This window comes from Mesoplodon densirostris, chromosome 4, assembly GCF_025265405.1.
Source record: "Mesoplodon densirostris isolate mMesDen1 chromosome 4, mMesDen1 primary haplotype, whole genome shotgun sequence".
Classification (NCBI taxonomy): Eukaryota; Metazoa; Chordata; class Mammalia; order Artiodactyla; family Ziphiidae; genus Mesoplodon; species Mesoplodon densirostris.
The window spans coordinates 179454107-179468672 of record NC_082664.1 but is presented as its reverse complement, the minus strand read 5'-3'; the positions used below and the strand labels follow the sequence as shown (position 1 = coordinate 179468672).

The following is a 14566-nucleotide window of genomic DNA, read 5'->3' as shown; positions in this document are numbered from 1 at the left end:
AATAGCTTTTAGCATCCAGTGGTATACATGAGTCATAATATTTTCAGCTATGCTCCTGTAGACCATTGAGAGGTTTTTTTTCCCATTAAACAATGCTGCAGTAGATACCAGCTCACCTACATCTTTATGTACTGACAGTTTTATCATTGCAGAATAAGTTTTAAGAAGTGGAATTGTTAGTCAAAAGGTATGTATTTTAAAATTTTAAATGAATACTCCTAGATCTCTTTCCCGATAGGTTTTATTAATTTAACTTCTGACTAACAGCATATAAGACTAGCCCATGTGCCCACCTCTTTCCCGGAATTTGATCGTAAGTATTTAAAACAATTTTTGCCAATCTGATAGGTAGAGTGTATCTCATTGTGATCAGTGGTTCCTTACACAGTTAAGCAGGTTTTCATGTGTTTTTAACTATTGAAGAGCTAACTTTTCAAACCTGTTTTTCTAGGCTGGCAAGGAAATGGATACATTTGTGAAGATATCAATGAATGTGAGATAAGCAATGGCGGTTGTTCTGTGGCTCCACCTGTTGAGTGTATAAACACACCTGGATCTTACCACTGTCATCCCTGTCCACCAGGTGCTACACCAAATTCCTGATACCCTTACAGGCAAAACATGCATTTGAAAACAGGCTCTTGTGTTCCGTTGTAAATGTGACTTATGTCTAAGGAGACAAACTGAATAGTGCAAAAAGTTTTACTTAACTTATGGATCCAGGGCACATTAGTTCGGCTATGTTATAAGAAAGAAATAAAACATATTTTGAATATCAATGGAAAACAGTAAGCCTTTACAAACTGTGAAATAGCCTCTTGAGATAATGTAGAACTTGACAGATTTTCTCTATGGATCACAGACCTATTGTTCCCACAAATCATTTGTTAATATAATGAGCTCATGAGATGGTTTCCATATAAAGTTTACTTAATAACAGACATAATAGTAGGCATATCATACATGTGAGTTTCCCTTCTCTTCTGGAAAGAAGTCATGACTCCTATTCTCTAAACTGAGTTACTATCCAAGAAGTTCAGGGAGTTCTAAGGGGTAAACTGAAACCCTGTATGTTTTATTAACCTGAAATAACAGTACTTTGGACTTTTAGAATAATTCAACTCCAAGATCTTCAAAGTCACTGTAATTAAAAAATGTCAACTTCCTTAGTATCAGCACTTTCTGAGTCTCCCAGTAGTTTCATTTGTCTTTTTAGTTTTATTTGTGTCATTAGAAACAACCCTGAATGTTGTTTCTGAAATCAGGTTCCTCATTCTCGTTGTCCATTTTCTTTTTTTAATATTTATTTATTTGGTTGCACTGGGTCTAGTTGTGGCTCGTGGGCTCCTTAGTTGTGGCTTCAGGCCTCCTTAGTTGCGGCATGTGGGCTCCTTAGTTGTGGCAGGTGGGCTCCTTAGTTGCGGCTCGCCAGCTCCTTAGTCATGGCATGCAAACTCTTAGTTGAGACATGTATGCGGCATCTAGTTCCCTGACCAGGGATTGAACTCAGGCCCCTTGTATTGGTAGTGTGGAGTCTTATCCATTGCGCCACCAGGGAAGTCCCTGTGCATTTTCTTAACTATGGAATTTTATTTATGCCACATTACATTTACATTTTCTGTTTTGATGGTGGAAGACCTGTGGTTGGTCTGGTTCCTGTGATACTTGATTCTCAGATTGGGATTCTTCTTCTTGCACATTCCTGACATTGTTTTTCACGCCCCTGCTCTTGCTGTGATCAGGGTACCAGGGCGATGGAAGAGTCTGCACCCTCATAGACCTCTGCTCGGTCAGTAACGGAGGCTGCCACCCACTCGCGTCATGCTCCTTGGTTCTGGGTAATGACTCATCTCTCCCTCTGGTTTGGGGTATTTTAATATGACCTTCTTAAGCAAATCAACATTTTAGAATCAAAATCCTCTATTTTCAAAATTCTTACTTTGGTCTTCAAACCAAAAATTAATCCATGTTCTAAAACTATACGTTTGGAGTTTTAAAAGTGCAATAGGCTATGCTCTTTTATTATCTGCTCTAATTTTTGTAATTATTTCCCAAGATAATTAAGCCAGCTGATAGATGCATGACTGTATTCCAGCAGGAAGGAGAAAAGGAGGAAGGAGGACCTGTCAGCTCTCTTTAAGGACTCGCCTTTCTGGGCCTTTGGCTCCACTGAGCCTGGCTGCAAGGGAAGCTGGGAAATGTAATCTTTATTTCATGTGCCCATGCTCCCAGTTAAAATAAGGAGTTCACTACTAAGGAGGGGCAAATGGATCTAGGGTGAAAACCAACAGGGTCTGCTGTGCTGCGTAAAAGAAGCTTCACAATTAAAAAAATACATACATATTACTAAGTTTTCTCCCAGAAAATGTATCAATTTATATGCTCATTAACAGTGCGTGAAAATATACATTTACCCCACCCTTGACAATAATAGGTACTATTGCTATGTTTCGTTTTGGTCAATTTTATAGGCAAAAATTGCCTTCTCATTATTTTAATTTTGATTAAATCAAAAAGCTTTCTGATTACTAATAATTCATAATGAATACTTTTTAGATATTTACTGGCCATTTAAAACTTTTCTTTCATGTCCTTTGTTCATCTTCTTTCTTATTGATTTGTAAAATTTCATTAGTTACTATGAGGATATTATCTCATTATCTATCTTATGTTTTACACGTACTTTTCCTGGATGTTGTTTTTATTTTAATTTTTTGGTTGTATATTCTATTTAGAAGTTTAAAATTTTTATGTAGTCAAAAAGGTAAATGTTTTCTTTTAGGGTTTTCCCTCTGAGAATTTGGTCTTCCCTACCAAACTCTTTAAAAATAGTCAAGTACATATACTCTCATTTATTTTTAATATTAAAATCTTTGATCTTTTTAAGATTTGTTTTTATCTATAGTATCAAATAGAGGTCTAATCGGATATTTTTGTCCAAATGGGTGGCCCCACCTCCATTTATTGAATAACGTATCATATCTCTCATTATTTCAAAATACCACTTCTACTTTTGCTAACTTGTCATATCATATATATGAAAGAATACATGTGTGTATATATGCATGTATATATGTGTATAACTCTTTAAGTGTTTATTAAATGACTTAACAGCCAACTGAAGTGGTTAGGAGCATGAATTCTAGAAGAAGACTGGATTTTACTTTTCCCGTGGCTCCACCATGTTCTAGCTGTGTGTCCCTGATGAAAGGCACTTAATCTCTCTGTGCTTTGTCTTCATCTGTAAATGGAAATTATAATAGTACCTATTTATAGGGCTCTTGAGAGGATTAAGTTAGTCAGTATGTGTACAGTGCTTGCAACAGACACTGTCCTCAGAGGAATGCCCTTTCTGGCTGTCAAGCCCTCCATGATAAGAAACTCCCCTTTTCCTTGGCATGCCTCCCATTTGTACACAACTCAGGACCATGACATACAGGCTGACAGCACCAGTGTCAGCCTGCAAATAAATACTGAAAACGTGTCATGTCTTTCTTATTCTTAAGATAAAAACTAGAAAAAAAAAAGATTCCAATACTTTCTCTTCACGCCTCACCTTGTCTGCCCCTGGGGATGTGTAGACTTTGACGACTCCTTGTTTAGACCACAGAGCCTGAGCTTTGTTACTGGGTCAGAATGGAGGGGACCTGTATTTACGTGTCCATTTGTATTTCTAAACAGGTTCCTTACCTGTCTGCACCTGTCTCCCGGGATATACTGGAAGCGGTTATGGACCAAATGGATGTGTGCAGCTCAGCAACATTTGCCTGAGTCACCCCTGTTTAAATGGACAGTGCCAGGTGAGTCCTTTGCTCTTCCTGGGGAAACTGCGTACTGGAGAATAATTTTAGTTTCACTTCTGAGAACTATGTTTTCTATGATTTATAGATTTTAAGGTAATGATTCAAACTTAAGATAAAGAACTGTCAATAACTTTCAGGTAAAAGGTAAGTAATAACTTTAGTTCCCAGGAAAAACCAATGAGTTCATTTTTAATCTGAGTGATTTACAAAGCGGTAAAACAAAGCCTGCAGTTTGACCCAAATACATCTGATTTCTTATACTTTGCAATTACCGTTTAAATGAATCAGTACAAGTTAGGCTACTGGAAGATGCTTATGGTTCGACACCTTCTACACAGAATACACAGCCCTGCTGTTCTTTATTATTTGGGTTGGTTCAAGTTTATTGTCTATCCCTTTGTTTTATGACATTATGTTTCTTCTTCCCTTAGGAAACAGTCTCTGGTTATCTTTGTAATTGTGAATCGGGTTGGGCAGGTATCAACTGCACAGAAAACATCAATGACTGTCTGAGCAACCCCTGTCTGAATGGGGGAACCTGTGTTGATGGCATTAATGCTTTCAGTTGTGAATGCACACGTTTCTGGACTGGATTTCTCTGTCAGATTCCCCAGCAAGGTACACTCAGCATTTCTTGTACGACAGATGCTCACAGGTTAGAAGTATCATCCTTGAGTGAGTCCTGCTGCAGATTTTGAACCTGCTTTCTTGTTCAGTTGCTCAAAGGCTTAGAACTAAGTGTTCCCTTGCAGAAATGGTAAAAATTCACAAGGCAAATATATATTTCAATTTAAGCCATAAAAACTTTTTCATCAAAGGAAAAATTAAATCTATATTTGCCACTTTCATTATGTCCATTTTGAAAACAAAATATGCCAAAGGTATTGTAGTTTTCTAAGAGAGAGTTTTCTCTATAGCAGCCATTTCATTTCCTGGGAATATTACACGTAATCATGTCACTCTCCTCTCAAATACACAGTGGCTCCCTTTTGTCTGTTAAATAAAGTTTGGGACTGTTTTTCAATCATCCTATATAACCAGGCCTCACCCTATCCATCTAACCTTATTTTTCACTAGTTCCCTAAAAATACGCCTTTCGAGCCAGACAGATTTCCTTCTCTCTTGACCCCATATGCCACCGCATTTCGGCTGTGTTCCTTTATCTGGGAAATTTCTCTCCCCAAACCTCTCCGAATTCCTTCTTTGCTTCCCATCCAAATGTATCTGTTCCTCCGGACTGCTTCTTATTCAGCCTCCTCCGTGAACTTCTTCTGACCCTCCACCCCTCCCTCATTCCTCCTGATTCTGAATCGGCACATTTTTTGAGACTGCTGTGTGTTTACAACTCTAGTAGACCCTGTGGAGAAATAAACAAGCAGAAAATAAAATAGTCTCCACCTATCATCAGCTTACCTTCCAGTTGAGGAGACAAGACGATACACAACGGCCGAGGAGAGACGGGAACTAAAGATAAGAATTAAAGTGTGTCAGGTGTCACAGAGACAGAGGGAATGGGTGCCGGAGAAAACCCCAAGAGGCAGGGAAATTCAGGCGGAGATGAGGAGACATCAGCTGGGCTTTGAACACGAGGCGGGATTTGGGTGGATGTTGAAGGGAGACGGGGGAGAAGAAAGAATGGCAGGGCTTTTGTCTCCAACGAGAATTACTCAGAGCTCTCTGAAAGCTTCGGCAGCAGGGCGAGCCTTTTCAGAGTGTCTGAAAAGCACAGTTCATCTTCTTTTCCTTTGCAGTTTGTGGAGGGTCCCTCTCGGGGATGAATGGAAGCTTCAGCTACATGAGCCCTGATGTTGGTTATGTTCATGACGTTAACTGCTTCTGGGTTATCCGAACCGAAGAGGGAAAGGTAAATACAGTATCTCCCATCCAGATGTACACTTCACTTATATGTATGAACATGTAGTATGTGTATATATTACATAAAATACACATAATGATAATTCAACTATATGATAGTTGAATTATCTGTACTATATGTATACTAATTATCTACAACTATCATCATACCTTATATTGAGGACTTTCTAAGTATCAGGCATTGGGCTGAGTATTTTGCATACCTTTCTCAAAACTTTATACTAATTCTTTGAATTAAAGTACTAGTATCCTCATTTTATAGATGATATAATGGAAACTATGAGAAGATAAGTAATTTTTAAAAAACATTCTTTAGCTGGTAATTGGACTAGTTGGATTTCAAAGCCAAGTTTGTCTTTCAAAGTCCATGCTTTGTCCACTACGGATGCTACATGGGTTGGCCGACAGCAAGCCAGTAATGTGTACAGTCATGTTGCTACCGAGACGGTAGTGATCACTCAGTGTTATGTTGATTATTATTAAGGTGGTTTCCTTATCCAAGTCTTCTCTGTGGCATTGCTTGTGCCGACGTGCTGTGCTAATTGCTTCACATACACTTAATCATTGCAGTGTAACTCTCATAACCCTGAAAGATAAGAATTCTCATCCTCATTTTACCCTTGAGCAGCTGAGAAATCTGTCCAGGGGTGCGTGGTCTGTAAGGGGCCTGCAGGGACTTGAACCCAGGCCATTCGACTCCAGTGATGGAGCTGCTGTGCAAACACTCTTCAGATTAAGATCCGAGCCCAAGGATTTTAGTGCTTTTATCCCCAACATTAATTACTCAGACTTTTCCAAATATTTATTTCTCAACCAACACATGGACTCATGAAAATAAAGTTGTATGTCTGAATAGCTAAGGCTTTCCCTTGAAATCCTATTAATTTTTCTCAGCAAGCTAATGTTACAGAGGTCATTGTACAAGGTCAGAAATATTTTTTCCCTTGAGGAGCAAGGATTCTTTGGGGCCTGGTGACCCCACAGTAGAATAAACTCCAAAATCAGTCTCTCAGTGGGTATGTTATGTGAATTTCCTTCCTTCCATTTAGTTTTCATGAATTCTGTTTCCTGACATTGAAAACATCTTTCTTTCAAGAAAAAATCATTTTGTGAGAAAATTTTAATGCATTTATTGTGAATCTGTAAAACACTTCATGCTGTTTTTCTTAATTATTGTGATTTTTATATCTTCTTATCCCCATCACAGTTTACATAATACAGTTTATATAATATTGAAATAAGGGTAGTTCAATTCATAAACATTTATTTGATTTTCATTGAAATTGCTTCAAGGACAAAAATGATGTAATGTTGAGTAACAAATCTTAAAAATACCCTAGCACAGAATTTCAAAAATACCCTGTTACCCTTTTTCATGAATGCTGTTGTGGTTTTAGATCATAAATTAGATTCAACAGCCTCCTTTTGGTAGTTTGGCTGTTTTAAATGAGGTTGTCAGCACAAAATCTTTTATGTTTCATTAATTATATTACTGTATTTAGGCCTGCACATTCTAATATTTTAACTTGAAGACACATTTGTATGTTTATTCTCACCTACTTGCATACTCAGAACTTTTCATGGTACCTTTCCCATGATGTCTGCTCTTGGTATTACTCATCTCTCAGTGACATCCAACCACCAAAGACTAGCACACTTTACACTTGCCTACACCATGTCTACTGTCTACACCCGAGGTCGTCCATCCAGGCTGGGCATCAGTTGAGAGGTTCAGAGACCCCTGAGGAATCAGCATCTCTGGGGGTCACTGATGAACTGTGGGTATGCTACACGCTACAGGTTATTAGTTAAATTTAATTCAAGGTAGATGTTTAAATGTTATATTTTACTGATTTGGAAGCACTGTTAACTATACATTTGGAGTGCCTTTGTTTAACGAAGTTGACAGTTTACTGAAATCTATTTCATCAACCCATTGAATAATAACTCAGTGGGTTTAAAGTTTCAGTCACAGTAAGTGAATAAGTTCTAGAGATCTGCTGTACAACATAGTGCCTCGAGGTAACAATACAGCATTGTGCACTTCAAGATGTAAGAGGATAGATCTCATGTTGTGTTCTTACCACTGAGAGAGAGAGAGAGAGAGAGAGAGAGAGAGAAGGAAACTGGAAGGTGTTGGTTATGTCTATCACATTGACTGTGGTGATGGTGTCACAGGTGTTTACATATGTCCAGACTTCTCAAACTGTACACATTAAATATGTGCAGTTCTTTCTATATCAGTTATACCTCAATAAAGCTGTTAAAAATCTATTTCATTAATATTAATATTTTTTATATTAGCTGAAGTTAGGTCTAAGCAATTTTTTTTTTCTTTTTTTTTGCGGTATGCGGGCCTCTCACCGTTGTGGCCTCTCCCGTTGCGGAGCACAGGCTCCGGACGCGCAGGCCCAGCGGCCATGGCTCACGGGCCCAGCCACTCCGCGGCATATGGGATCCTCCCAGACCGGGGCACGAACCCGTATCCCCTGCATCGGCAGGCGGACTCTCAACCACTGCGCCACCAGGGAGGCCCAGGTCTAAGCAATTTTTAACACAAGTCATTTAATATATAGAATTGTCATATGTATTTGTGAATACTTAGGAAATTAGAGATCCATCTCTTGAAAAGGACTCAATATAAATGCTTCCAACTAGTAGGAGAAATACTTTAGAATTAACACAGAAATGAACAATAGTCTCTTGTGACCTTTATATTTTTAGGTGCTGCGGATCACTTTCACTTTTTTCCAATTAGAATCAGCGAACAATTGTCCACACGAGTTTCTTCAGATTCATGATGGGGATTCCTCCGCGGCGTTTCAACTTGGACGGTTCTGTGGCTCCATCCCCCATCACGGACTCCTCAGCAGTGACAACGCCCTCTATTTTCATTTCTATTCTGAACATTTAAGAAATGAGAGAGGCTTTACAGTAAGATGGGAAACACAGCCACCAGGTAAGTGTAAACATGGAGAGAAATAAAGCAAATTCTTGAGGTTATTAAATTTTCTTGATCAGTGTTAGATTTTTGGATACCTTAGCTGTTTTTGTTTTGTTTTGTTTACGGTACGCGGGCCTCTCACTGTTGTGGCCTCTCCCGTTGCAGAGCACAGGCTCCGGACACGCAGGCTCAGCGGCCATGGCTCACGGGCCCAGCCGCTCCGCGGCATGTGGGATCCTCCCGGACCAGGGCACGAACCCATGTCCCCTGCAACAGCAGGTGGACTCTCAACCACTGTGCCACCAGGGAAGCCCACGTTAGCTGTTTTGAGATCTAATGATATATGATTTTTATAATTATTTTAAAATCAAGTAAATCTAAACTGAACTGGACTTTCATTTTGTGTTCAGAGATAATACAGTTCAGATGAATTGAAAGAGTTTAAAAAACATGCATCTTTAAGCATCCCCTGTGAGACTACTGAACAGCATCTTTATAGCCCCTGCTAGTACATACTGCGGGGCATTGGGGACATTGTCTCCTCCTTCACTTAGTATTTTTTATCTTAATGTCACATGATGATTTGTTCCTTCTGTTGTTATTTGGGTTTGGGTACTCTTTTTTAAACTTTTTTACTATGAATTTTTTAAGCATATAAAGAAGTAGAGAGAACCACACACTGAACCTCTGGTTCACCCATCAATAAATCCGTGGATCTATTTCTGGAATTTCTCATCTTTTCTATTGGCTTATTTATCTATCCTGTGCCACATTGGCTTCGTACCGATGCTTAAAATCCGGTAGTGTAAAACCTCTAACTTTGTTCTTTTAAAATAAGCTAGATCCTTTACATTTCCATATAAATTTTAGAATCAACCTGTTAACTTCCCCCAACAATCTACTGGAATTTTGTTGGCATTGTATTGAATCTATAATCAATTTGGGAAGAAATGACCTCTTAAAAATGTTGACCCTGACAATCCATACACATAGACTGTCTGTATTTACTTAGTTCTCTTCTAATTTAGTGATGATTTATAGATTTCAGTGCTTAAGCATTCCACTGCTTTTATTAATATTTTCTCTAGCTATTTGATGTTTTATGCCATGTTCAATGATATTATTTTTCTAAAATTTTATTTTTCATTTTTTGTTAATATATAGAAGTATTCTATGTATAAATATTTTAAAATAATTTGTTTTGAATCCAGCCATATTGCTAAATTCATTCATCAATTCTAATCATTTTCTTTGGTAGAGTCTTTTGGAATTCTCTACATACACAGTGACGTTACCTGTGAATATGTTATCTGTTTTCCAACTTCCTTGCCAATCTTTGTTAACTATTATTCCTCTTCCTTGACTTATTTATTTTCTTGGCTAGGACATCTAACATAATGCTGAATAAAAGTGATGGAGTGGGTATCATTATCTTGTTCCCAACCTCATGGGGAAATGTTCAATATTTCACCTTTAAATATAAGGTTTTAGCTGGAAGTTTTTGTAAAGAACTTTTATGACATTAAGGAAGTTCACTGAATTATTATTGCTGGATAACAAATTACGCACAAATTTAGTGTTGTAGAGCATTCATCATTTTTGTATGTTTCTGATTTTGTGGACGAGGAATTTGGAAAGGTCCCAGCATGACAATTATCACTTGATCTCTTAAGCAGTTACAATGAGATATTGGCTAGGACCGTAGTCATCTAAAGGCTCAATGAGGCTGGAAATCCAAGATGACTCACTCATAGGGCTAACAACTGAGGCTGGCCTCTGGATAAGAAGTCAGCCAGGCTGTTGACTTGAGTGCCTACATGTAACCCCTCTCCTATGGTGGTCTTAGAGTAGTGGAACTTCTTTCATGGCAATTGGCTTCTCTCAGAGCAAGCATTACAACAGAACCAGGCAGGGGCGGCATAGCTTTTATTGACCTATCCTTAGCGGTCATATTGTGTTATTTCTGCCATATTTTTAATTGGTTGAAGCAGTCACGGGAATTACCTGGCGGTCCAGTGGCTAAGAGTCCACGCTTTCACTGCTGAGGGCATTGTTTCAATTCCTGGTCGGGGAACTAAGATCCCGCAAGCTGTGCAGTGCGGCCAAAAAACAAAAAGAAAAAAAGTTGTTGAAGCAGTCACAAGCCAACCCAGATTCAAGAGGAAGAGACGTAGATCCCATCTCTCAATGGGAAAAATGCCAAAGAATTTATGAACATTTTTAAACCATCACACCTTTTATTCCTAGCTTGCCGAGAATTTTTCTTATGAATGGATGTTGAAACATTAAATACTTTTTCTAAGTCTTTTGAGATGATCATGTGGTTTTCTTCTCTGCTTCTGTCATTTCTTCCTCCCTCCTCTCCTGGGACTCAAATTACACACGAAGGTTTTGGCTTTGTCTCCTAGCTTCTGTTAGTCTGCAGTCTTCCCCTGTGTGTGCACAGCTTAGCATTCAGCTAAGGACCCAAGGACACTCGAGTAAATTTTTTTTGGTGCTATTTTCATGCAGCTGCTTTCTCTATAATACCCTGCTCCAAAATCCCAGCCACTTTAGTAGCCCCAAATTCTGAGTTCTGTTTCTTTCACCCAGCAAGAGTATTGCTACTGTTTGGGCCCCGCTGCCCTGCACTGCAATTTGAGAAATGCACACAGAGAGAGTTTGATCATATTTCAGTTTTGTTTTGTTTTGTTTTTGCAAAAATAATTACATCAGGAGGTACTTTTCACTTTGCGATGAACTCTTTGTTTATATCTCTTCTTTTTAGAAGCTCTTCATATTTTAGAGATATTAACTCTTTGTATTATATAGTACATTTTTCCCAGTTTGCCATTAACACTTTGCTTATGGTATTTTAATTTTTTTACCCATATGATAATTTTTTTTAAGTACTAAGTTTTTTAAAACCCTTTTCTTCCTCTGAGCAGCTGAGTTGTTTTCTCATCAGAAACAGTGAGAATCATGTAGCTAAATTTGTTTTACTTTTCGCCTTGGTAGCAAAACTTGTTTTGAATAACCTGCATAGTTATGTAAATATCATAACCTGGGGCTTCCCTGGTGGTGCAGTGGTTGAGAGTCCGCCTGCCGATGCAGGGGACACGGGTTCGTGCCCCGATCCCGGAAGATCCCACATGCCGCGGAGCGGCTGGGCCCGCGAGCCATGGTCGCGGAGCCTGTGTGTCCGGAGCCTGTGCTCCGCAACGGGAGAGGCCACAGCAGTGAGAGGCCCGCGTACAGCAAAAAAAAAAAAAAAAAATCATAACCTGCACATCTAAAATGTCACTTCATTTTATTTTTTTTCTAATGTATATTTACTGCAGTCTAGTATATCTAGATTTCTGGTTTTCTATTTTACAGTAGCATACAGTAGCCGCCCCAGATGATATGCAGCTTTAGGGGGCTGGCAGGTGGTGGTGCAGTGGGTGTCGGAAAGCCTGGCCCTATCCTCCCCTCACCCCATTCCTGGGAAAGTGGCTAAACCACCCATTTGAATTTCTTCATTTATAAAATGAATGGTATAACTATATCACAGTGTTAAGAAACCTTCTCAAATGAACATTATGTCACACTTAACTCTTCTAATGTATAAAATTATCTGGTTTGTTGAAAGGCATAGGGGCTGACAGAAGTTCCAGAACTTTTGTTTTTTGTTTTGTTTTTTGTTTTTTGTTTTTTGCGGTACGCGGGCCTCTCACTGTTGTGGCCTCTCCCATGCGGAGCACAGGCTCCGGACGTGCAGGCTCAGCAGCCATGGCTCACGGGCCCAGCTGCTCCGCGGCACGTGGGATCCTCCCGGACTGGGGCACGAACCCGCGTCCCCTGCATCGGCAGGCGGACTCTCAACCACTGCGCCACCAGGGAAGCCCTCCAGAACTTTTTAAGAGTTAATGTACAACGGGGTAGGGGAGGGATAAATTACGAGTTGGGGATTAACAGGTACACACCACTGTATATAAAACCGACAAACAACAAGGATTTACTGTATAGCACAGGGAACTATACACAGTATCTTGTAATAACTTACAATGGAAAATTATCTGAAAGAGAATATATATTCATATATTCTGAATCACTTTGCTGTATACCTGAAGCAAACACAACACTGTAAATCAGCTATACTTCAATATAAAAAAAAGAGTTAATGTACAGAAATTAATCTCCTTCAAAGCGAAAAAATAAATCTGTCATCCATTATTCATCTTTCAGACAGTTCAGCACTGCATTTTAAATCATGTCACCATGAGATGGCTAATAAGCACGGAGCCAGACACATGGGTGGTTCATTTATTTATCAGTCAGTACTCCTGGATTTATAACTTTATCAAACTGGAAAGTAGAAAGTCTTGCTTAACGTATGAGCATGTCCAAAACTGCACATAGTTATTTAAACAAAGCTTTTCTTCTTACAGTAAAGGCTATGATAATTCTATGTGAATTATAACTTGTATGCAAATGTAAAGTTATTTTTTCCTCTTATTTCAGAGTGTGGAGGTATACTGACTGGAACTTATGGTTCTATTACGTCTCCGGGATATCCTGGAAAGTATCCCCCAGGAAGAGATTGTGTCTGGAAAGTGATAACTAGTCCTGGTCTCCTGATAACATTTACCTTTGGGACCTTGAGCCTGGAGCACCATGATGATTGCAGCAAAGATTATCTTGAGGTAAACAATTGTATTTAGATAAAATTTATCATGATGTGCTTAGAACTCAGGGAACTACAATTGGTGCTGCCCTTGGATGACCACAGTTTATTCGCAATAGTTAGATGTATTCTTCAAGAGGCAGCCGATGCCAACTCCCTATTCCCTCAGCAGGGCAAGCGCGGAGTTCTAACCACTGGACTGCCGGGGAATTCCCACTAACTCCCTATTCTTAACTGTTCCAGCCTGTTGCTTCTTCTGGGTTCCATTTAAATCTGGGAAGCAGGCTGCCCTGCCTTCCCCTGTCATTTCCTGGAAGCCCAGTCTCCTACCATGGGAACAGCAGAATTTACTAAATCAACACCCAGGAATGGCTGTCTTCTCCAAAGCAGACTCAGATCTTCAGTTGTCTGTCATAAACTGACAAGGTGTTTCACAAGTTGCCTATAGTGTTCCATGAAGAAAAACAACTTAATAGCAATTGTGTTGAAATGGATTGCTAAAGGGATAATCGTCACTGGAAAGAGAGGAGTCACCCTCTGCCCGCCCCCAGTTTATCATTAGTAAAAGATTAAAATGTGGAAGAGGAAAAAAGACTGTTATACTCAAATGCCATAAGCATGTAGGTCTATCAAAGATGCTGCTCTCCATTTGCACACTGAAAATATCATTGAGAAGACTGAGTTCGTATGTTGCTCCTGTCTTGTTTGTCATCATAAATCTCACTACCCCTTTCAGTAGTGATAAAAGACAAGATGCACTCCCAAGTCTATTAGAGAAGAATGGAGTGCTATGGAATTATTCATAAAGGATGGAAGGGTGTGGCTGCAAACAGAAATCTCCACAAGTTAAAGTCATTAGTAATTTAACAGGTGTAATGGATTTGAAACCTTTGGGAATGACTGGAAAGTCTTCCTCTCTCTGGAAAATATCAGGAAGATAATCCTTTAAATGTTCCCGTTAAAGTGAATTTTCTTGAAATTAATTTCAGTATATTCTATCAAATTAAAATTAGAGGCATTTTTTTTCATTCCTACCTATTAATTCCTGGATATGTATAATGGAAAGAACCAACCATTCCAATAATATTGAAATGCCTCTCATCTCTCAAGAATATTTCAAGGAGCTAGTTAAATTACAGGAATAAAGTCATGCTGCCCCATAACTTTGCTTCCAATAGAACCATTAATTTGAGTGGACAAAATTGGCCATATTAAAATATTATTAGTTCATTGGTACCTTGGTGTTCTATGCAGTACAGAATTTGCAGTTACAATAGAATCATAGAGTGGTTGGCACAA

The 14566-nt window shown here is 39.0% G+C and overlaps 1 protein-coding gene across 1 annotated transcript in view; it reads left to right on the top strand.

The window, feature by feature from the left end:
* Positions 1-14566, top strand: part of CUBN (cubilin) — a 277325-nt gene that overhangs the window by 15930 nt on the left and 246829 nt on the right. Inside the window, exons 9-15 of the mRNA XM_060097791.1 lie at positions 452-583; positions 1743-1838; positions 3682-3800; positions 4235-4421; positions 5555-5667; positions 8403-8637; positions 13105-13286. Of these exons, the coding sequence (XP_059953774.1) occupies positions 452-583; positions 1743-1838; positions 3682-3800; positions 4235-4421; positions 5555-5667; positions 8403-8637; positions 13105-13286 (1064 nt within the window). The remainder of the gene's footprint in view (positions 1-451; positions 584-1742; positions 1839-3681; positions 3801-4234; positions 4422-5554; positions 5668-8402; positions 8638-13104; positions 13287-14566) is intronic.